This window comes from Palaemon carinicauda, chromosome 3 (assembly GCF_036898095.1).
Source record: "Palaemon carinicauda isolate YSFRI2023 chromosome 3, ASM3689809v2, whole genome shotgun sequence".
In the NCBI taxonomy this organism is placed as follows: Eukaryota; Metazoa; Arthropoda; class Malacostraca; order Decapoda; family Palaemonidae; genus Palaemon; species Palaemon carinicauda.
In genome coordinates, this window is record NC_090727.1 from 88645257 (window position 1) to 88667756 (window position 22500).

At 42.2% G+C, this 22500-nt stretch overlaps 1 protein-coding gene and 1 long non-coding RNA gene across 2 annotated transcripts in view; both read right to left on the bottom strand.

Moving 5' to 3' along the window:
* LOC137638371 (uncharacterized) overlaps positions 1-14810 on the bottom strand; it is a 77984-nt gene extending 63174 nt beyond the window's left edge. Inside the window, exon 1 of the long non-coding RNA XR_011044121.1 lies at positions 14598-14810. This is a non-coding gene — a long non-coding RNA (uncharacterized lncRNA). The remainder of the gene's footprint in view (positions 1-14597) is intronic.
* A 4497-nt stretch (positions 14811-19307) lies between these two features.
* Positions 19308-22500, bottom strand: part of LOC137637785 (dentin sialophosphoprotein-like) — a 184071-nt gene continuing 180878 nt past the window's right edge. Inside the window, exons 3-4 of the mRNA XM_068369900.1 lie at positions 21345-22500; positions 19308-20447 (exon numbers count right to left, since the gene is read on the bottom strand). The exon at positions 21345-22500 is cut by the window's right edge and continues 394 nt beyond it. Coding sequence (XP_068226001.1) covers positions 19468-20447; positions 21345-22500 — 2136 coding nt within the window. The 3' untranslated portion in view covers positions 19308-19467. The remainder of the gene's footprint in view (positions 20448-21344) is intronic.

Genomic DNA, 22500 nt, shown 5'->3' on the forward strand with positions numbered 1-22500 from the left:
ACCCTGGCTGGCCAGGCTTGTATGGTGGAAAAGGGGGTCAAGATAACTTTTCCTTAATAAAATAGTCAGATTCATTGAAAATACATCATAAAATAAAGGATTATTTATTTCTTGAAAAAAGTGATGTGGCTTGTTTCTGAAGAATTACCCAATTATACTTTAACTTTCAGCCAATTACATGAACAATATATTTTTACAACTGGAGTTTATTTTGCATTTCTGAACATTATTATTGCTGCAAACCACTCGTTTTTGGAATTTCCCCACCCCAAAAGAATACAGTTTCCCACTGGGGTTCCCCATAATTGTCTTTATATAAGGGGGTCCAGAAATGCATAAAACACAAGATAGCGAGTAGGAAAAATGTTATTTTCCTTAGTAAAATAAATTTTTGAATATACTTACCCCGATGATCATGTAGCTGTCAACTCTGTTGCCCGACAGAAATCTAAGGTCGGGATACGCCAGCGATCGCTATACAGGTGGGGGTGTACACAACAGCGCCATCTGTGAGCAGGTACTCAAGTACTTCTTGTCAACAAGAACTCAATTTTCTCCTCGGTCCACTGGTTCTCTATGGGGAGGAAGGGAGGGTCCTTAAATTCATGATCATCGGGTAAGTATATTCAAAAATTTATTTTACTAAGGAAAATAACATTTTTCAATATTAATCTTACCCGATGATCATGTAGCTGATTCACACCCAGGGTGGTGGGTGGAGACCAGCATACATGTTAACATTAGAAGCTAAGTATCCCGTATCTCATTTTAGCAGTTATTCAAAATAACAAACATAAAATAAATAAGTACCTGGTAAGGAAGTCGACTTGAACCATTACTCTGCCTTTTTAAGTACGTCTTCTTTACTGAGCCTAGCGATCCTCTTAGGATGCTGAGCGACTCCTAGGTGCTGAAGTATGAAGGGCTGCAACCCATACTAAAGGACCTCATCACAACCTCTAATCTAGGCGCTTCTCAAGAAAGAATTTGACCACCCGCCAAATCAACCAGGATGCGGAAGGCTTCTTAGCCTTCCGGACAACCCAAAAATATTTCAAGAGAAAGATTAAAAAGGTTCTGGAATTAGGGAATTGTAGTGGTGGAGCCCCCACCACTACTGCACTCGTTGCTACGAATGGTCCCAGAGAGTAGCAGTTCTCGTAAAGAGACTGGACATTCTTAAGATAAAAGACGCGAACACTGATTAGCTTTTCCAAAAGGTTGCGTCGAATATATTTTGCAGAGATCTATTTTGTTTAAAGGTCACGGAAGTTGTGACAGCTCTAACTTCGTGTGTCCTTACCTTCAGCCAAGCTTGGTCTTCCTCATTCAGAAGGGAATGAGCTTCTCGTATTAACAGTCTGAAAATAATAGGATAAAGAATTCTCTGACATAGGCAAAGATGAATTCTTAACTGAACACCATAAAGCTTCAGACGGGCCTCGTAAAGGTTTTTAAAATGTTATTTTCATTCGTAAAATAAATTTTTGAATATACTTACCCGATAATCATGTAGCTGTCAACTCCGTTGCCCGACAGAATTCTACGGAAGGGATACACCAGCGATCACTATACTAGAAGGGGGTGTACTCACCAGCGCCACCTGTGGCCAGGTACTGCAGTACTTCTTGTTGACACCACCTCAATTTTTCCTCGGTCCACTGGTTCTCTATGGGGAGGAAGGGTGGGTCAATTAAATCATGATTATCGGGTAAGTATATTCAAAAATTTATTTTACTAATGAAAATAACATTTTTCAATATTAAACTTACCCGATAATCATGTAGCTGATTCACACCCAGGGAGGTGGGTGAAAACCAGTGTACATGAATATCAGTAAGCTAAGTATCCCGTATTTCATATTATCAGTTATTCAAAATAACAATGAAATTATAAGTACCTGGTAAGGAAGTCGACTTGAACCATTACTCTGCCTTTAATAAGTTCGTCTTCCTTACTGAGCGCAGCGTTCCTCTTAGGAGGCTGAACAACCCTAAGGTGCTGAAGTATAAAGGGCTGCAACCCATACTAAAGGACCTCTACACAACCTCTAACCTAGGCGCTTCTCAAGAACGAATTGACCACCCGCCAAATCAAACAGGATGCGGAAGGCTTCTTAGCCTACCGTAACAACCCAAAAAACAACAATAAAAGCATTCAAGAGAAAGGTTAAAAAGATTATGGGATTAAGGGAATGTAGTGGCTGAGCCCTCACCTACTACTGCACTCGCTGCTACGAATGGTCCCAGGGTGTAGCAGTTCTCGCAAAGAGACTGGACGTCTTTGAGATAAAATGATGCAAACACTGACTTGCTCCTCCAATAAGTTGCATCCATAATACTCTGCAGAGAACGGTTCTGTTTAAAGGCCATCGAAGTGGCTACAGCTCTCACTTCGTGGGTCCTTACCTTCAGCAAAGCAAGGTCTTCATCCTTCATGTGAGAATGAGCTTCTCTAATCAGAAGCCTTATATAATACGAAACTGCGTTTTTGGACATAGGCATCGAAGGTTTCTTGATGGCACACCATAAGGCCTCTGACTGTCCTCGTATAGGTTTTGACCTATTAAGATAGTATTTCAGAGCTCTGACAGGGCAAAGAACTCTCTCTAGCTCGTTACCCACCATGTTGGAAAGGCTAGGAATTTCGAACGATCTAGGCCAAGGACGTGAAGGAAGTTCATTTTTAGCTAAAAATCCGAGCTGTAAAGAACATGTTGCTGATTCGGATGTGAATCCTATGTTCTTGCTGAAGGCGTGAACCTCACTAACTCTTTTAGCTGTCGCAAGGCAGACGAGGAAAAGAGTTTTGAGAGTAAGGTCTTTGAAGGAAGCTGACTGGAGAGGTTCGAACCTAGGAGACATAAGGAACCTTAAGACTACGTCTAGATTCCAGCCTGGAGTGGACAAACGACGTTCTTTAGAAGTCTCGAAAGATTTAAGGATGTCTTGTAGGTCCTTGTTGGAGGAAAGATCCAAACCTCTGTGGCGGAGAACTGAAGCCAACATACTTCTGTACCCTTTAATCGTAGGAGCCGAAAGAGATCTAACATTCCTAAGATGTAACAGGAAGTCAGCAACTTGGGTTACAGAGGTATTGGTAGAGGAAACTGCATTGGCTCTGCACCAGCTCCGAAAGACTTCCCACTTGGATTGGTAGACTCTACGAGTGGATATCCTCCTTGCTCTGGCAATCGCTCTGGCTGCCTCCTTCGAAAAGCCTCTAGCTCTAGCGAATCTTTCGACAGTCTGAAGGCAGTCAGACGAAGAGCGTGGAGGTTTGGGTGTACCTTGTTTACGTGAGGTTGACGTAGAAGGTCCACTCTTAGAGGGAGAGTCCTGGGAACGTCGACCAGCCATTGTAGTACCTCTGTGAACCATTCTCTTGCAGGCCAAAGGGGAGCAACCAGCGTCAGCCGTGTCCCTTTGTGAGAGACGAACTTCTGAATGACACTGTTGATGATCTTGAACGGCGGGAATGCATATAGGTCGAGATGGGACCAATCCAGCAGAAAAGCATCCACGTGAACTGCTGCTGGATCTGGAACTGGGGAACAGTACAAAGGAAGCCTCTTGGTCATGGAGGTGGCGAACAGATCTATCGTTGGCTGACCCCACAAGGTCCAAAGTCTGTTGCACACGCTCTTGTGAAGGGTCCATTCCGTGGGGATGACTTGATCTTTCCTGCTGAGGCGATCTGCTGAGACGTTCATATTGCCCTGAATGAACCTCGTTACCAGTGTGAGGTTTAGACTTCTTGACCAAATGAGGAGGTCCCTTGCTATCTCGTACAGCTTCCTCGAATGGGTCCCTCCCTGCTTGGAGATGTAAGCCAAGGCTGTGGTGTTGTCGGAGTTCACCTCCACCACCTTGTCTAGCAGGAGGGACTTGAAGTTCATTAAGGCCAGATGAACTGCCAGCAGCTCCTTGCAGTTGATGTGAAGCGTTTCCTGTTCCTTGTTCCATGTTCCCGAGCATTCCTGTCCGTCCAAGGTCGCGCCCCAGCCCGAGTCTGATGCGTCCGAAAAGAGATGAAGATTGGGGGTCTGAATCGCTAACGATAGACCCTCCTTGAGAAGGATGTTGGTCTTCCACCACATGAGAGTAGTCTTCATCTCTTTGGTGACAGGAATAGAGACCGCTTCGAGCGTCAAATCCTTGTCCCAGTGAGCTGCTAGATGGAATTGGAGAGGGCGGAGGTGGAGTCTCCCTAACTCGATGAACAGGGCTATCGATGACAGGGTCCCTGTTAGACTCATCCACTGTCTCACCGAGCAACTGTTCCTCTTCAGCATGCTCAGAATGCACTCTAGGGCTTGGCTGATTCTTGGGGCCGATGGAAAAGCCCGAAAAGCTTGACTCCGAATCTCCATTCCCAGGTAAACGATGGATTGGGAGGGAATGAGCTGGGACTTTTCTAAGTTGACCAAAAGACCCAGTTCCTTGATCAAGTCCAAAGTCCAGTTGAGACTCTCCAGACAGCGACGACTTGTGGGGGCTCTTAACAGCCAGTCGTCTAAATAAAGGGAGGCTCTGATGTCCGCTAAGTGGAGGAATTTTGCAATATTCCTCATCAGACGCGTAAACACCATAGGCGCTGTGCTTAGGCCAAAACACAGGGCTTGGAATTGGTACACAACCTTTCCAAAAACGAATCTCAGGAAAGGTTGGGAGTCTGGATGAATAGGAACGTGAAAGTAAGCGTCTTTCAGATCCAACGAGACCATCCAGTCCTCCTGCCTGACCGCTGCTAGGACCGACTTCGTCGTCTCCATAGTGAACGTCTGCTTGGTGACATAAGCATTGAGCGCACTGACGTCCAGCACCGGTCTCCAACCTCCTGTCTTCTTGGCCACCAGAAAGAGACGGTTGTAGAAGCCCGGGGATTGATGGTCCCGGACTATCACCACTGCATTCTTCTGCAACAGGAGCGACACCTCCTGGTGTAACGCTAGCCTCTTGTCCTTTTCCTTGTAGTTGGGAGAGAGGTTGATGGGAGAAGTGGTCAGAGGGGGATTGCGGCAGAATGGTATCCTGTAACCCTCCCTTAGCCACTTGACAGACTGGGCGTCTGCACCTCTTCTTTCCCAAGCTTGCCAGAAGATCTTGAGTCTGGCTCCTACTGCTGTCTGGAGAGGAGGAGAGTCAGTGTTTGCCTTTCGAAGTCTTGGGACCTTTCTTAGACCTGCCCCTGAAAGCGTCTGGACGGGTACTTCCTCGGCTGGGGGCTCTGCCACGAAAGGGCGGAATAAATCTTGTAGCAGGAGTATCGGCCACTGGGGTGCGGTAAGTTCTAGGAACTGAAGGAGCAACCTTAGCCTTACGAGCTGAAGAGGCCACAAGGTCATGAGTGTCCTTCTGAATAAGGGCCGCAGACAATACCTTGATAAGCTCCTCAGGGAACAGGAACTTAGAAAGCGGAGCAAAAAGTAACTGAGACCTTTGACAAGAGGTGATACCAGTGGAAAGGAAAGTGCAAAGTTGTTCCCTTTTCTTGAGTACTCCTGAAACAAACATTGAGGCAAGTTCGCCGGACCCATCGCGAATTGCTTTATCCATACAGGACATTATAAGCATGGCCGAGTCCTTGTCAGCAGAGGCAGTCTTCTTGCTCAAGGCCCCCCAGGCACCAGTCGAGAAAATTGAAAATCTCAAAGGCGCGAAAGACACCCTTTAAGAAGTGGTCTAAGTCGGAAAAGGTCCAGCAGACCTTAGAGCGCCTCATAGCCGATCTACGTGGAGAGTCAACCAAACTTGAGAAGTCAGCCTGGGCAGAGGCAGGGATTCCCAAGCCTGGTTCCTCTCCTGTGGCATACCATACGCCCGCCTTAGAAGTCAGCTTAGTAGGAGGAAACATAAATGAAGTCTTCCCTAGTTGCTGTTTGGACTGCAACCAATCCCCTAACATTCTTAAAGCTCTCTTAGAGGATCTAGCAAAGACGAGCTTAGTGTAGGCCGACTTAACAGGTTGCATGCCTAGAGAAAACTCAGATGGAGGAGAGCGAGGGGTAGCAGAAACAAAATGATCCGGGTAAACCTCTCTGAAAAGAGCCAGGACCTTGCGAAAGTCAATGGAGGGTGGTAACGACTTGGGTTCCTCCACGTCCGAAGAGGGATCATCTAGATGCGCAGCTTCCTCCTCAGAAACCTCATCACCTGAGTGTTGAGAAGCGAGAGGTAAAGTTACAGCGGTGTGCTGAACAGCAGAATCCTGACAAGCGGGTGCATAAACACTTGCGGTCTCATCCTCATGTCTCTGTTGAAGAGGATGAGGGCTGGTAATGACAAAGTCATGAGGCTGGGATGAAGGAGGAGCTGCGGAGGGTTGAGGAGCAAGTGTGGTGAGAGGCGACTGTATTAAAACCTGAGGTTCAGGCTGCAAAGACTGGTCAAGTAGAGGAGAAGGTGGTAGGTGCATGCGTTGAGGCGGCTGACTCATTGCATGAGGTTCCTGTCTCAAGAGTTGCGCTTGCTTCAAGGGTTGAGGTGGTTGCGCAGTAGCAGGTTCTTGTCTCACGAGTTGAGGTTCTTGAGGTGTGAGCTGCGAGAGTTGAGGTGGTGGCTGCGCAGAACGCGGTTCCTGTCTCACGAGTTGAGGTTCTTGAGGTGCTTGCCTCGAGAGTTGAGGTTCTCGCCTTGAGGAAAGTGGAGGTAGCAGCTGCGAGAGCTGAGGTGACTGCCTCAAGGATGGTAGAGGTTGTCGTACCTCAAGAGGTTGCTGCCTCGAGGATGGTCTTACTGCAAGAAACTCTTGCCTCAAAGGAAGAGGAGGTTGTAAGGCATAAGACTCCTGTCCCCATTGTTGAGGAGGTTGTCGCGTGGTAAGAGATTCCTGCCTTAAGGAAGGAGGAGGTTGCTGCACAACGCTGGTAACTGGCAACTCCCAACGCGGTAGCTCACGCATGGAGGTAGCTTGAGGAACCTCAACTTCGTACGTCTGGCAGACTGGACTGCGGTGAGGAGGAGCGCTCGCAGGAGGAGGTGTAACCTTCTCTGCCTGAAACTCACGCATTAAGACCGCAAGCTGCGACTGCATGGACTGCAGCAAAGCCATCTTGGGATCAACAGACGATGAGGTCTGTTGAGGCAAAGCCTTAACAGAAGATGAGGTCTGTTGAGGCATCGCCTTACCTCTCTTAGGAGGTGTGCAGTCACCTGATGACTGCGGCGAGTCAGAGCTAACCCAATGACTGCATCCGGGTTGTTGAACTCGTGAGGTCTGGACTTTACGTTTAAGAGGTCTTGAGACCTGAGTCCAGCGTTTTCTCCCCGAAAATTCTTCTGCAGACGAGGAAAATAAAGGCTCAATCGTCTGAGAGTGGGAGTGACGATCTCTGTAAGATACGCCCGCAACCACCGAGGATACTTCTGTGCGCCGATCAAGGCCTGCCGAACCCTTTTGCCCTTCGACATTGCTTCTCCCCTGGGCTTGGGAGCTTGCAAGAGGTCCCGGACTGGGAGGACGACTGGCACGCACAGAAGTACCCTCACGCACAACACTGACACTGACACTAGCACTCGGCACAGCACTGGCACTACCACTTCCCACTGCACTTTTCACCTTAAGTTCCTTGACGTCCGCCAAGAGGAACTTGTGGTCACTCACTACCGATTCCACTTTATCACCTAAAGCCTGAATGGCACGTAAAACATCAGACATATCAGGCTGAGCACAAATAGTAGGTTCGGGGGTAGCCACTACAGGGGGAGGAAAAGGTTGAGGATCATGGGGTGAGGAATAAAGCGAAGAGCGAGCCGAACTCCTCCTAACTCTCTCTCTCTCTAACTTAGTGGTATACTTAAGGAATCGAACAAAATCAAGTTCCGAAAGTCCGGCGCATTCCTCACATCGATCTTCCAACTGACAGGATTTTCCCCTACAGTCGGAACAAGCGGTGTGAGGATCAACCGAGGCCTTCGGAATACGCCTAATACAAGTCCTACATCGTCTTTGGGGAGGAGCTTGAGCAAGGTCGGACATCTTGAATCAAAGAGCTAGTCAAGGGGGATTCCAAATAAAGCAAAAGATCGTTAACCATTAATCAAATCAATATAAAAGCTATCTAAGCTAATAGACAAGTTTCCAGTATAGCGAAAGCTGAAATCTTAGAGCAATACTTCACCAAAAACCGTGAACAAGACTCCAAAATTATAAGCGTATCCATATAGGTCTTGCCGGAAGCACGACAGAGGAAAAATTGAGGTGGTGTCAACAAGAAGTACTGCAGTACCTGGCCACAGGTGGCGCTGGTGAGTACACCCCCTTCTAGTATAGTGATCGCTGGCGTATCCCTTCCGTAGAATTCTGTCGGGCAACGGAGTTGACAGCTACATGATTATCGGGTAAGTTTAATATTGAAAAATAGAACTTAAGAGCTCTTACAGGACATAATACTCTTTCTAGTTCATTTCCAACCATACGATAAGTTTGGAATATCGAACGATATTGGTCAAGGCCGAGAAGGCAGCTCGTGTTTGGCTAGAAAACCAAGATGTAGAACATGTAGCCGTTTCGGATGAAAATCCGATGTTCTTGCTGAAGGCATGAATCTCACTGACTCTTTTAGCTGTGGTTAAGCATATCAGGAAAAGAGTCTTAAAGGTGAGATCTTTCAGGGAGGCTGATTGAAGTGGTTCGAACCTGTCTAACATAAGGAATCTTAGAACCACGTCTAAATTCCAACCAGGTGTAACCAAACGACGCTCCTTCGTGGTCTCAAAAGACTTAAGGAGGTCCTGTAGATCTTTATTGTTGGAAAGATCTAAGCCTCTGTGACGGAAGACTGATGCCAACATGCTTCTGTAACCCTTGAAAGTGGGAGCTGAAAGAGATCGCTCTTTCCTCAGATATAAGAGGAAGTCAGCTATTTGAGTTACAGAGGTACTGGTCGAGGATACGGATACTGACTTGCACCAGTTTCGGAAGATTTCCCACTTCGATTGGTAGACTCTAAGGGTGGATGTTCTCCTTGCTCTAACAATCGCTCTGGTTGCCTCCTTCGAAAAACCTCTAGTTCTCGAGAGCCTTTCGATACTCTGAAGGCAGTGAGACGAAGAGCGTGGAGGCCTTGGAGTACCTTCTTACGCGTGGCAGACGTAGCAGGTCCACCCTTAGGGGAAGAGTTCTGGGAACATCTACTAGCCATCGAAGTACCTCGGTAAGTTATTCTCTCGCGGGCCAGAGGGAAGCAACTAGTGTCAACTTTGTCCCATCGTGAGAGGCGAACTTCTGCAGTACCTTGTTGACAATCTAGAACGGAGGGAATGCATATAGATCTAGATGAGACTAAACTAGTAGAAAGGCATCTAAAAGAACCACTGCAGGGTCCGGGATAGGTGAGCAAAGTATTGAGAGCCTCTTGGACATCGAGGTTGCGAAGAGATCTATGGTTGGCTGGCCCCAGGTGACCCAAAGTCTCTTGCATACATCTTTGTGGAGGGTCCAATATGTCGGAATTATTGTCCCTTCCTACTGAGACAATCTGCTAAGACATTCAAGTTGCCTTGGAAGAAACTTGTTACTAGTGAAAAGTCTAGACCTGTTGAACAGGAAAGGAGGTCACTTGCGAACTCGCACCATGTCAGAGAGTAGGTCCCTCCTTGCTAGGAGATGAACATCAAAGCAGGGAGTTGTCCGTGTTCACCTCCACTACTTTGCCTTTAAGGAGAGACCTGAAGCTCTTCCAGGTCAGACGTACTGCCAGAAGCTTCTTGCAGTCAAAATGCATTGTCCTTTGACTCGAGTTCCATAATCCCGAGCATTCCCTACCGCCTAAGGTCGCACCCCAGCCTACGTCCGATGCGTCTGAGAAGAGAACGTGGTTGGGAGTCTGAACAGTCAGGGGAAGACCCTATAAAAGGTTGATAAAGTCCTTTCATCAAGTCAGACCAGACTTATCTTCCGGAAACCGGGATCGAGACCGCTTCTAGCGTCTTGTCCTTTTCCAGTGAAGAGCTAGATGAAACCGAAGAGGACGGAGGTGTAGTCTTCCAAGTGACACCAATTGAACCACGGATGACAGTGTCCTAACCAGACTCATCCACAGCCTGACAGGGCCGTGTTCCTTATTCAGCATCTTCTGGATGGAAAGCAGGGCTGGGGGTTGATCGTCTTGTTCAGCCATGTCCTCATCAGAGGGTTCCTCATCCGAAACTGATGAGGAAACGGCAACGGAGTGGGCAACGTCTGACTCGCTGAATCCGGTCGCACTGGTGGATGCGTGACGGAGCCGGACACAAGATCATGGTACTGCTGCACAGTCTGTGAACTGTCAACCATGGGGATGCGAGGAAGTACAGCGACAACCCAAAACTGTCTAGACTGTCTGGGTAGTGCAGACAACCCCTTATCGGGTTGCTGAGGTTGCCGCACTGCGTCACAACAAGTCACCTCTGCTGGTTGTTGAACGTCTTCCCAGTGACACACTGAACGTCCACAACCACCTCCGAGAGTAGCTTAACGTCAACGTGCGACTGGCAACCCACACTGGGTCGCACCGGTGGAGGAACCATCTCAACTGGCGGACGTGAGTAGGATACCTCAGCGTCAACAGGGCGTACAACCAACCGGTAGGAAGGTCGTTGGCAAGAAGGTTCTTCTCCGTAAAAAATCCTCTATCAAGGACTAAGCTTGGACTGCATGTCTTGCAACAAAACCCAAGGTCTATGGGAGCAGGTGTGGCAACAGACGGGGTTAGCGACTGAAGCGGAACCATTTACCCTCCCTGGAAGCATGTTATGCTTTAATTAAAGTCCATAGGAGGCTAAGCAGCTTAAGGCTCCTCTCCAAATGACAGAGTCCTCAAGGGAATATCAGAAGGAGGGAGAACAGCACTTTCTCATCTACAGGAACCATGTCCGAGAAAAGCTAGGTTATCTCAGTGAGGGTTTCACTGGTGCATAAGCAGCAGACCAGAAGGCAACGTTATGAAACTGCTTGACAGTCTGTGAACTGTCAAAAACTGAACTGTCAACCCCAACAGGTGCGTGAGGACATACAGCACTGGTGTATTAGTAGCACACCAGAAGGCAATGTCATGTAACTGTTAGACAGTCTGTGAGTTGGCAACAACCAAAGCTGTGTGGGGAAGCCTCAACTCCTGACTGACTAGTTTGTTGCGGGCGAGTGGCGGTAACCACAGTGTGTTGCTGAGGCTGACACACCGTGTCAAAACACGGCAGCTTGTGGTAGCTCACGCACGGCAACGGAGAGCTCCGTGTGTCTGTGGGAGTCAGCATGCGTCTGGCAGGGTCGACTGCGCATGGGTGGAGGAGCTCTCACAACAAGAGTGTGGGAGCAGGCAGCCATGCCGGGCGCACAACCGTGGCAGGCTGTAGGCCAACGGGTGCATCGTCAACCTTCTCCGCAGTCGGAGTGTGGGAGCTGGCAACAACAAAAGCGGAGTGCTGGTGCGTGGGACGGACTGCCGTGGGTTGCGGAGCATGCCGCATTGTGGCAAAACACGGCAGCTTGACAGCACCTTCCCACTGCTGATGCGGTAGCTCACGCATGTCAACGGAGGGTGCAGCATGAACATGCGTCTGGCAGGGTCGACTGCGCATCGGTGGTGGAGCTCTCACAGGTGGAGTGTGGGAGCAGGCAGCCGCAGTATCTGCTGAACGCACAACCGTGGCAGGTTGTAGGTTAACAGGTGCAGTGTCAAACTTCTCAGCACGATACTCCTGCATGAAGGAAGCAAGCTGAGACTGCATATCTGCAGCATGGACCACTAGGGTCTAAAAAAAAAAGACAGCAACAAACGGAGCTACTGTCCGTTGTGACTGAGGGTCTAAAACAGCTGGTGCGGCAACAGACGGAGTTACAGCCTGTTGCGGTACCACCTTGCCTCTCTCGGAAGGTGTGCAGTCGTCGAAGACTGCAGCGAGTCCGAACTGACCCAGTGGCTACACCTAGGCCGTTGGACTTGCGCGGAAGGGACCGACTTGCACTTAAAAGCTGCAAGATTTGGTCCATGGTTTCTGCGAGAAACCTCTTCCGCAGACGAGGAATAAATGGGCTCTCTCGTCTTAGTGTGGGTGGGGTGATCACGTCGGCAACGTGTGTAGATACACCCGAAACCACGGAGGGAAACGTCTGTTCGTCGATCAAGGCCTGTGGAACCCATAAGTCCTTCGACATTACTTCTCCCCTGGGCTTGGGAGCTTGTAAGAGGTATCGGACTAGGTGAACAACTGGCACGAACAGACGAACCCTCGAACGCAACACTGTAACACTTTGCGCATATCACTTTATCACTTTTGATTTTCTGTTTGCACTTATTACACTGAACTCGAAACTTTAAGTGATTTGTACCTGAAACACGCAATCCTATCCTTCATTAAAAGGTAGTAATTGCGAGAACAGTTTTACAATGCAACAGAAAAACATAATGAAAGATAAAGAATTCAGTGGCTGGAAAAGAGACTAAACACTAGATCAAATAAACTACGTTTAAAATCTCTCACCGCATAAAGCCTGGGAACAAGAATAAAACTCTAGAAACGTTTTACCTTCTTCCCCTATAGCGACTAGGGAGAAGAGTAAAAAAACGAGAACAACGTTACCCGCTTGAACGAAACGTTTATTCTCCTCTCTCTCCCCCCGTCTCTATCTCTCTCTCTCTCTCTTGACTTAGAACCTGAGAGATGAGCCCAATTATATATCGTTAAAACATATTATTTGTTAAAGGAAAAAAACTGAAAGGTTTCCCAAATAAAAAGTTCCTTTATTAGAATTAAAACCATTTAAGCTAAGAAAGAATGAACGAAACGCTAGAATCGGTTTACTCTTACTGCAACGTGAAACCGTGAAAAACTCTCTCTCTATCGTAACGATAGAGCGCATGTTGAACGTTTTGAACGCCAACAACTGCGGAGACTACACTAAACGTTAGTTCATCTTTGAAAACAGTACGAGACTATCAAAGAAATTCTTTCAAAAACATTAAAATTAAAAAAGTATAAATTCTTAAAAGGAAATACGATATGACGGGCTCAATGTTAATTAACTTCGGTTCCAAGTAAGGACCGCCTACTACTGTATTAGGAAAGGTCGCATATAAACAAACATAAAAATTAATTTTTTATAAGTTTATAATAAATGGAAAGTTAATCGAAGAGGCCTATAAATGGCGGAGAGATATAAAATAAATAAGATCTATAACTTGTTAAGCAAAATTACCAAAAACCTAAACACACTTCCGTCTAAGGGAAGGGTCGGTCATTTAAAAGTGAAAGAGAGTCCATACTCTCTTCGTCACCAACACTTCTGTCTAAGGGAAGGGTCGGCCATTTAAAAGTGAAAGAGAGTCCATACTCTCTTCGTCACCATAATTAAATCTATCCAAAACGAGTTCAAGTTTTGAAATGAAGATAAAACCCCTGCATAGCGAAAGCTCAAAACTGGAATAGTGTACTTCACCAAAACGTAGTGAAAACAAATCCAGTTAGGGACGGCGTATTTAGTAGGTCTTGCCTGTGGCACGACAGAGGAAAAATTGAGTTCTTGTTGACAAGAAGGACTTGAGTACCTGCTCACAGATGGCGCTGTTTTGTACACCCCCACCTGTATAGCGATCGCTGGCGTATCCCGACCTTAGATTTCTGTCGGGCAACAGAGTTGACAGCTACATGATCATCGGGTAAGATTAATATTGAAAATATATGGTTCATGTATTTGGCAAGAAATCAAAGTATCATATATTTACCAATTTTTTGAACTGGCCCTTTTTTCTTATGCATTTCTGAACATTATTATTGCTGCAATTCCCTCGTTTTTGGTGTTTCCCTACTGACGAAAAGCCCAGCCTTCCACTGGGATCCACCATAATAATCATACAAGTGGGGAAACTCAGGAATGGGTGTTTTGCCAACATTCATGGTCAGAAATGACTAAAAGAGTGAGAAAATATATGGTTCATGTATTTGGATAGAAATTAAGGTTTTATCATATTAACGGACAGAAAAGCTTTTCTAATAAAAGACAGGCATTTCATATAGAAAATTATCAGTTTTCTTCGAAAATGACACTTATTTTTGCTGCAAACAAACTTAATTATCTTAGAAATAATAATCAATGGGGTTAACGTGCACAGCTCAACAGTACATAGGAGCTTGATGTTTTGCTTTTGCCATGAGCAAAGCAAACACACATCAGAGCAAATGCTATTAGATTTTTGAAAAATATCCTTGTTCTTAGACGGTATAGCGGGTTTGTGGTTCATTTGTAGTTGAAATGAAGGTCAAATTCATTTACTACAGGGAAAACTATTTTTTTCTGTTGGAAATGTTGTTCCGTCCTTAACTATAATTTTACCACTTCAATGAAACGTATACTAGGCAATTACAGTAACGAATATTTACCATTTAAAGTATCGCATATTTATTGTCTTGATATATTTACCCAAGAAGGTAATTCATCATATATTTGCAGGGCTAAATAGGGTGTTACTATAGATTTGACAATTTGGATCCCATAGCCTACATGCCAGTACCGTTTTTACAATCAAATATGTGAAAATGGGAGAAATACATGCAGTTCGCCTTCTGGAAACAACAAGACCTGACAAAGAACAAACCAAACAGTAGTTATCACCTCACTTTCCAGTGACTAGGCTAGGCTAGTAGTTGCTAATTTTAACAAAATAGCTACCGCTAGTGTTGGCTTAACTGAGCCTTCCTCTACTGCATCACGGTCCGTTCCTTATTAGTATCGGCTCTACTTGAATACTTGATTCAACCTTATATCTAAAATCTAAAATGATTTTACACCAAATGACGTCAAAACACTGCAGTTACAACTGACTTCAACAAACTCACTTGGAAACGTAAATGTCACGGTGACACGTAGCCAAGGACTCACGATTCAGGTTTCAGGCATCGAAGTTACTGTTATTCGGAACTGTTCCTTGCTACAATAAATAAATAAACCAAAACCTGGTTGTGTACATACATATTTTTGTTAGGAATAAGTAATACTCTTAATTTATAAGTTTTTATTAATCCTTCAGTAAAGTACCATAGTAAAGAACTGTAATATAACTTGGTAATTGTTGGACATTATTCAAAACCATTTGTTCCACATTTTGGCTCTGTTGGTACTACAAAATCAATGGTCTTTCCTTGCCAAAGGTTCTTCACTCACTTCCAAATGACTAAAGTTGTATTGCTCCCCAAATGTGGATTTCAATATAAATCATATTGCTGCATCCCTTCTATTTCATTTACAAAACTTATAAGGAAAGCAGTCATGAGATGTAATGGGGTTCATATTCGAGATTACCTCTGTGCACCTGCCTTTTTTAAGACCCATGGAATTTGGCTTTGTAATTAATTCCTAGTGATCTGTTTTCTTCAAACATGATAAATAACAAATATACTGGGGTAGAAAACGTATGAGAAAGACGTATATTAAAAGAGAATGGATAAACATTTACATGTAAAAACAAATTACATACAATGAAATTATCTTGCATTCTTTAGGCTATATACACAAACATTTTAAAAATTCATGGATGGAAAACTGTAACCAATGTTCCATTTTATGATAATAACTATGATAACAACAGTTATTCTTGTTCCCCAAATTATTAACATGAAAAAATTATCAAAATCTCTTCTAACAAAATTTTATTGCTTACATCAATAATAACTTAAATGCAGTAATGATACCACTAATTAAAATGTCAACAATAATAATAGCCATTCTGATTTGAACCAGCTTTAAGAACTAGACTACAATGAGCATTAATTATACAACTCAGTCAAACCTGGTATTTGCGCTGCTCAGACTAGGAAATATTAGAAAAAAATCCTTTTGAGTTCCGTATTAGGAATATATTCATTCATATCTATTGATTGACAGGTTTTTTTTTATTCTACTTTACCAGTTACTGAAATTATTCCTGAACATTGCACAGCAAGTATATATTTAAGAAGTGAATGGGAAACCTTTTAGTAGTCTTGACTGTTCACTGAAAAGTTCACCTCATTCATAAAACGGCTGTGCAGAGTTCATCCTGGCATTCTGACACCTTTTGCGTGACCAATGACTACATTACAGTGTATCAAATATCGAAAAGACCAACAGAACCTTTTAAAATGTCATTCCTTTGTTTCTGCCCTTAATCCTAAGTAGAGACCACTCAATTTCATCTTCTATGATATATAAGCGTTTTTAAGCATCAACATCTCTCCTTTTATAGGGACATACAGATCTATATATTATATATATATAATTAATCAGTGTGCTATAAATTATGTACATATTTTATAAACCATTTGTGAGCTTCCTTTAACACGTGTTAAACAGTATTACCCCATCTTTATGTTTATATGGAAAATATATACTACAGAGTTTGCTAAACAGGTAAAACACATAAGTCTAAAGTGGCCATAAAATTTTGTGCTTTAAATGGGCATGGCAACATAACATTCCGGTACCTTCTAAACTAAATGGTTGTAAAAATCTAAGAGTACACTGAAAAAAGTCTGAGTTCTAAATCACTATACTGTACAGTAGATTCTTAAATGGAGATTAACTCCATACACCCACTGTGCTTGTATCAATATGAATACATTTTGGGATTAAGACCAATGATGACAATTGACACAGAAAAAAAATTCAACAGGTAAACGGGTAGGGAAGAGATTACCCCAAACTTGTAAAAGATGCAGTACAGCTAAGTCATGTATTGTGCAAGATTAAAAATTACGGGTCAACCATTTATCCGAAGGAAGATTGGCGTTACGATGAAAAATGTAAAAAGAAGGTAAGGATCCCCCATTATACGCAGTTATGAATTTAGCTCGAATTTTCAGCATCTGATTAAAAGTAAAAAAATAGTAGGTCAAGCTTTATTAAGCAAGGAAACATAGGTTTCATCAGATGGTAGGAAGACGTAATGAAAAAGAACAAGTATTTTCAGTCCTTTACCTCAGTTTCCACTTCATTTCTTCCATCCTGCTTCTCAAAATTTTATTTCCTAATGCAACTGTGGAGTTTTCTTCCAGTTGGTCCTTGATACTGAATGACCTTCCCAGTTCCAACAGCGGCCTATAGCCTAAAGTATAAATTCTATAAATCAAATAACATGAAATCAAAAGGATGCATGCAACAGAAAATTCAGACTTTCTGAATTGAGCAAATACACTAATATATATAAGATTATCTTTAATAGTTAATCCATTAAAATGCATTTCCAATTATAAGATTAGGTAAAGTACTCTATAAGCTGCTGTGAGAAATTAAATAATTTCTTTGGATTTTTGTTAGCATATAAGATAAAATAATGTATCAACTTTTTGTTTTCTCCGACTAAAGCTAATGATAGTATGACCTTTTCATTCACTGCCAGATACTATTCACTGAGTATAAATGAAGGTAAGTACAGCAAAACACTTTACCTTGAGAAAAATTATGTTTTTAAATGGTCTTCACGAATAGAATTATTTGATACAGTTTGATTCGGAATTATTACTAAAAAGAACATAATCGACTTGAACGTACAACACCCATCATATTAAAAGCAGAGTCAGAAGTAGGCCTTTTTTTTAAGGAGGTTTACAGTATACTATGATAGTGTTTAACCTCATCTATATCAAAGTAACTTAGCATAATGACAACATAATAATGCAGAATACAAAAATCTTCAAAGGAATCCGCAATAACTTCCTAAACTCGGGTGCAAATTCAAATACAGTAATCGACTAAAGTCATTAATAAACAACACGAATGGCATAATCCCATAATACTGATCATAACTAATATAAACAATAACTATTAAACAGTTAATATTAACCTAATATTCATTCTTATAAATGCACCTACCTCTTTTAAAATCATACAAATCTGTTTAGTTTTCATTGTTTGCAATAGTCATGGAATGGCACAAAGTGCCACACAAAAATACCATTAGCAAATAGATATCGTAAATCTGATTTCATTCTCCAGTAACGCGGAGGATGAAAAACTGTCGGTTTCCATTTTAATAAGATGACAGTTAGGACTCTAACTTTCTGAGAAAAGTGAGGTATCCTAGTTTGTTTGAATTAAAGGAGATGCAATAGAACTTGCCACTTGCACACAATAAAATCTTTGGAGTTTGAGTGCAAAATCTAAGACATATTTCTTGAAAAAATTAATACAGTACCCATAAGTAAAAATACTAAATATGACACAACCACACAAATTATCAAATATACACACAATCTCTTTGTTCATTTCTTATTTACTTTCTTCTCCAACTCTTTTTTCTTATTCCTTCTTCCACAGCTTAATTTTCTTACATAACAATTAATATACAGATTAGACTCCAGAAAACCAATAACACTTTATCAAAACACTGTGATTATTTTGCTAACAGTTCTTCCTTTGTATAATACAGTTCATCCTACAGGAAGGCAAAAAGCAATAAATGTTACTGGCTTTACCATTGTTAAGTAACTTCTCGCCACAGAATTCAATCATAGCAAGTCTACAACAATTCTGTACGCCTATGTACGTGGGCCCAGATCTGCGTTATAAAAATGGTAACACAATACATTTATCATTCATGAAAATAGGCCAGACGATCTATTACAGCAGCCATGAAGAAAAGATAGCAGTGATAGTTGATGAACATCCAAACTGTGGGATACAATGAAATAGTCACCTCATGTCAAAAGGAACATTCTTCGGGTCGAAAACTAACACCATCACAAAAATTAAGCTCGGTTTTGGAAAAAAAACTCCACCTCTTACTAAAACAGCAATATAATGATTCACTATAAGTGCGTTCAGAAGCAGCGACATTTCTTATAATTTACACCTATTTTGCTGTGCTCATGAAAATAAATTGCTTTGCTCATTTGGCAGCCCAATGCAAAAATATCTCTAAAAAAAAACCAAATGCAACAATTACGGCACATTAGACATGGAATAAAATGTGTTTCCTTTAATTATGACCAGGCAATACAATATGAGAAAATAAATCAAAGCAAGACTGATGTTTATGCATCTAAGCTGTCAATTAAGCAAATACAGATAGTGATAACACAGAGAAAGAATTTTATATTCACAGAAATAGTCATATTCTTGTCTATTTTAAGTGGGTTTACATATATACATAATAGTATGTTACATATACCTGTATATTATATACATACACACAAGCATATATATATACATATAGATATATATATATATATATATATATATATATATATATATATATATATACATATATATATATATATATATATATATATATATATATATATATATATATATATATATATATATATATATATAATCAAGAGATATGTAAAGTACTTCTTTTAATATATCTATCAATTTTTTTTACAATGAAAATAGTATTTCAATTTTCTAAACAGCATAATATCTTCAGTATGTCAACAAACATTATTGTGATCAACAGTATACTACTTGTGTCTTAATCACAGCATAATAGCGTTATCGTATATGGCAACCTCACTCATCCGAATCGGCAGTTAGTAACAAGATAGACTCCGTTGGACGAGGACGATGTTTACCCTTAAGCCTAATCTTAGACTTTTTTGGCTCTTTCGGCCTCACTGATGGACTTCCACAAGGAGAACTTGAGCTTGCCATTGTTGTTGCTGGCGGCGTTGCTACTGCTGGGGAGGTAGAGCATGTGGCAGGAGAAGATATTAGCGGAGTTTTAACAGTGGGTTCACTGGCAGCAAAACGGCTGGACGTTTCTTGGGCAGATGCTGACGAACAGCGTTCTTTAGCGGAATTGTCAGCTTTAGAAAATGACCAAGTTACAGTTGAGGAATTGTTAGATACCTTAGCACCTGCCACTTGAGATAGAGCATTAGAATTCCTAGAAGGTACAGAGGACGTTGAGCAAAAAGTAGAAGCTGCTTCTAAAGCATTGTCTGATTCTGATACTTTGGAGGCATCAGCAGCAGAGCTGAGAGATGGATTATTCGCGATCTTGGCTGAATCACTGGCATATTCAGCATGTGCAGTAGCGATGCTCTTTTCCAATGGAATGGGTTCTGTGTTTGGTGATGAAAGCAATGGAAGTTTGGCTGGCACGCAATCACCTTGTGATTTTTCATCTTGCAATTTGCGAACTCTTCCACTTCTCTTTTGGGAATTTCTAAAGACAAGAGAACGAACAGCTCTAGCTGGTGACAGAAGCAGTGTTTTAGAATTCTTCTGAAGAGACTGAGATTTAGCTGCTGATATCTTCCTACTGAATGAAGATTTGCACTTTGTGGGTCTGGAAGAATCAACCTGTTGGCGTCTTTTCTCTTTCATGGCTGGTGAAGCTGAAGATGAGGTTGATGCAGAGGAAATGTTTTCATTTGAATTAGACTGACTAAGAGGTGACGTCTTCCGATTGTCGCCTCCCAATTTTGAGAAAGATTTCCTGTTGCTAAACACTGATTTCAAGGTAGACGATGGTGATTCTTGACTGTCTGTTGATGGAAAAGAAGTTTTTTGTATAAGCTAGTAATTTTAATTTTAACATGTTATTGTTGTACTAAGTAACCATTTGCTGTAAAGCAAGATTGGACATATCTACAAGAAATAAAAAAATATTGAAAAAAAAATTAGACTGAAAATAATAGTAGCAAATGACAAAACAAGGTATTCATTCTGACAATATGACTAGTTTTTAATTAAAGGATCGTTAATGTACCATCTACAATTATATTATTATTATTATTATTACTATTAATAAACTACAAGAGAAGTATTAACAACTAAAATATATTTGAAAAACAGTAACAACAATAAAATAAATATTTCATATATAAACTATAAAAATCTTCAAGAAAACAAATGAAAGAGATATAAGATAGAACAGTGTGCTCAAGTGTACCCTCTAGCAAGAGAACTCTAATCCAAGACAGTGAAAGGCCATGGTACAGAGGCTATGACACAACCCATTACTAGAGAACAGTGGTTTGATTATCGAGTGTCCTAGAAGAGCTGCTTACCATAGCTAGAGTATTTTCTACCGTTACCAAGAGGATAGTATCCACTGAACAATTACAGTCCAGTAGTTAACCCCTTGAGCGAAAAAGAATTATTTAGTAATCTCAGTGTTGCCAAGTGTACGAGGACAGAGGAGAATATATAAAGAAAAGGATAGACTATTTAGTGTGTGCAGGCAAAGGGAAAATGAGTCGTAACCAGAGAGAAGGGTACAATGTAGTACTATCTGGCGAATAAAAAGATCCAATAACTCTCTAGCAGTAATAACTTTTGTAATGAAAGAAAGGATTTAGGTAATCACTCAAAATTGCAATTGCAATTGAATACAACTTGTACAGCATTCAGCTTAGCTATGAACAAAAACGAAAATTTACCTTCATTTGTGGAGTCATTCCCTGTACTATAACCTTTAGAGTGGTTATTTTTAGAAATATCCTCATTACTATTTCTTTCTTCATCAGAGAGTCTTTTCCTGCCCATAATGGAAGATCTGAAGGGCCGCCATAATGGTGATCTCGTCAAGTCTCTATTTGTAACCGACTTTTCCGGACTTGATGGCAAGAGACTAGATTTTGAGGATATTGAAACAACATCTTGATCCTGGAAGTCTTTTTCACTTGCAGTGTGGTCAGAGGACAAAGAGGTAGATTCGTGATCATCTACGTAGTCTGCTGTGTGTTTACTTTTGCCGTTGTATGGAGAGCCGAGAGGAAGTGAAGTGGAAGTCTGTGTTGTGAAGCGTGGCATGTGTTTCAGAGGCACAATGAAGCTGGAACTAACAGCAGTATGAGGAGTTGATTTTATAGATTCCTTTGGGGCAGAAAGGTCTGCCATGGATGATAGGGATGTGGAATCAGTACATCCAACAGATGATACTTCTTCCTCACTGACCTGAGACGTCTTTTGCGAAGGGCAAATGCTATTACTACACAATTCTGAACTTTTATCCAAATCCAACTCTTGGTTATCATTCACACTATCTCTGGTGCTAGCTTCAGATTTCTTAGCATCACTATTACCATCTTTGTCAGCCTCTGAGGAAACTTGACCCGAGGATACCCCTTTGGCAGCAAAGAGCTCGACAGGGACATCATTGGGTGGTTTTAACTTACAGCGCATCAAAAGCTTACTGTTATATCTACTCATGGTACGATCCTGCATGGCATATCTGTTGCACCTGGGTGATAGAGCCGATCTTGGTACCTGAGAGTACTGATAAATAGCTCCATAACGAGCCATACAATCACAATATCTTCGCTCCCTATAGTACATCTCACGGGGGGATAGAGGAGGAATAACAGGCGCACTAGCAGCAGCTGTATCTGTGGAGTTACTTTTTTGTTCTAAGTTGTTTTGGCTTTCTTTCTCAGCACCAATTTCGTCCCCCTTTCTAGAATCTATACAGCTAGTGGGATTTTCACTAACTCCCGAATCTTTCCCTTCTACTTGACCGCATACTCTTCCATCGCTATTCTTTTCATCTTTTGACTGCATTTCTTCTTCCTTACACAAATTTCCTGACTCTGTTTT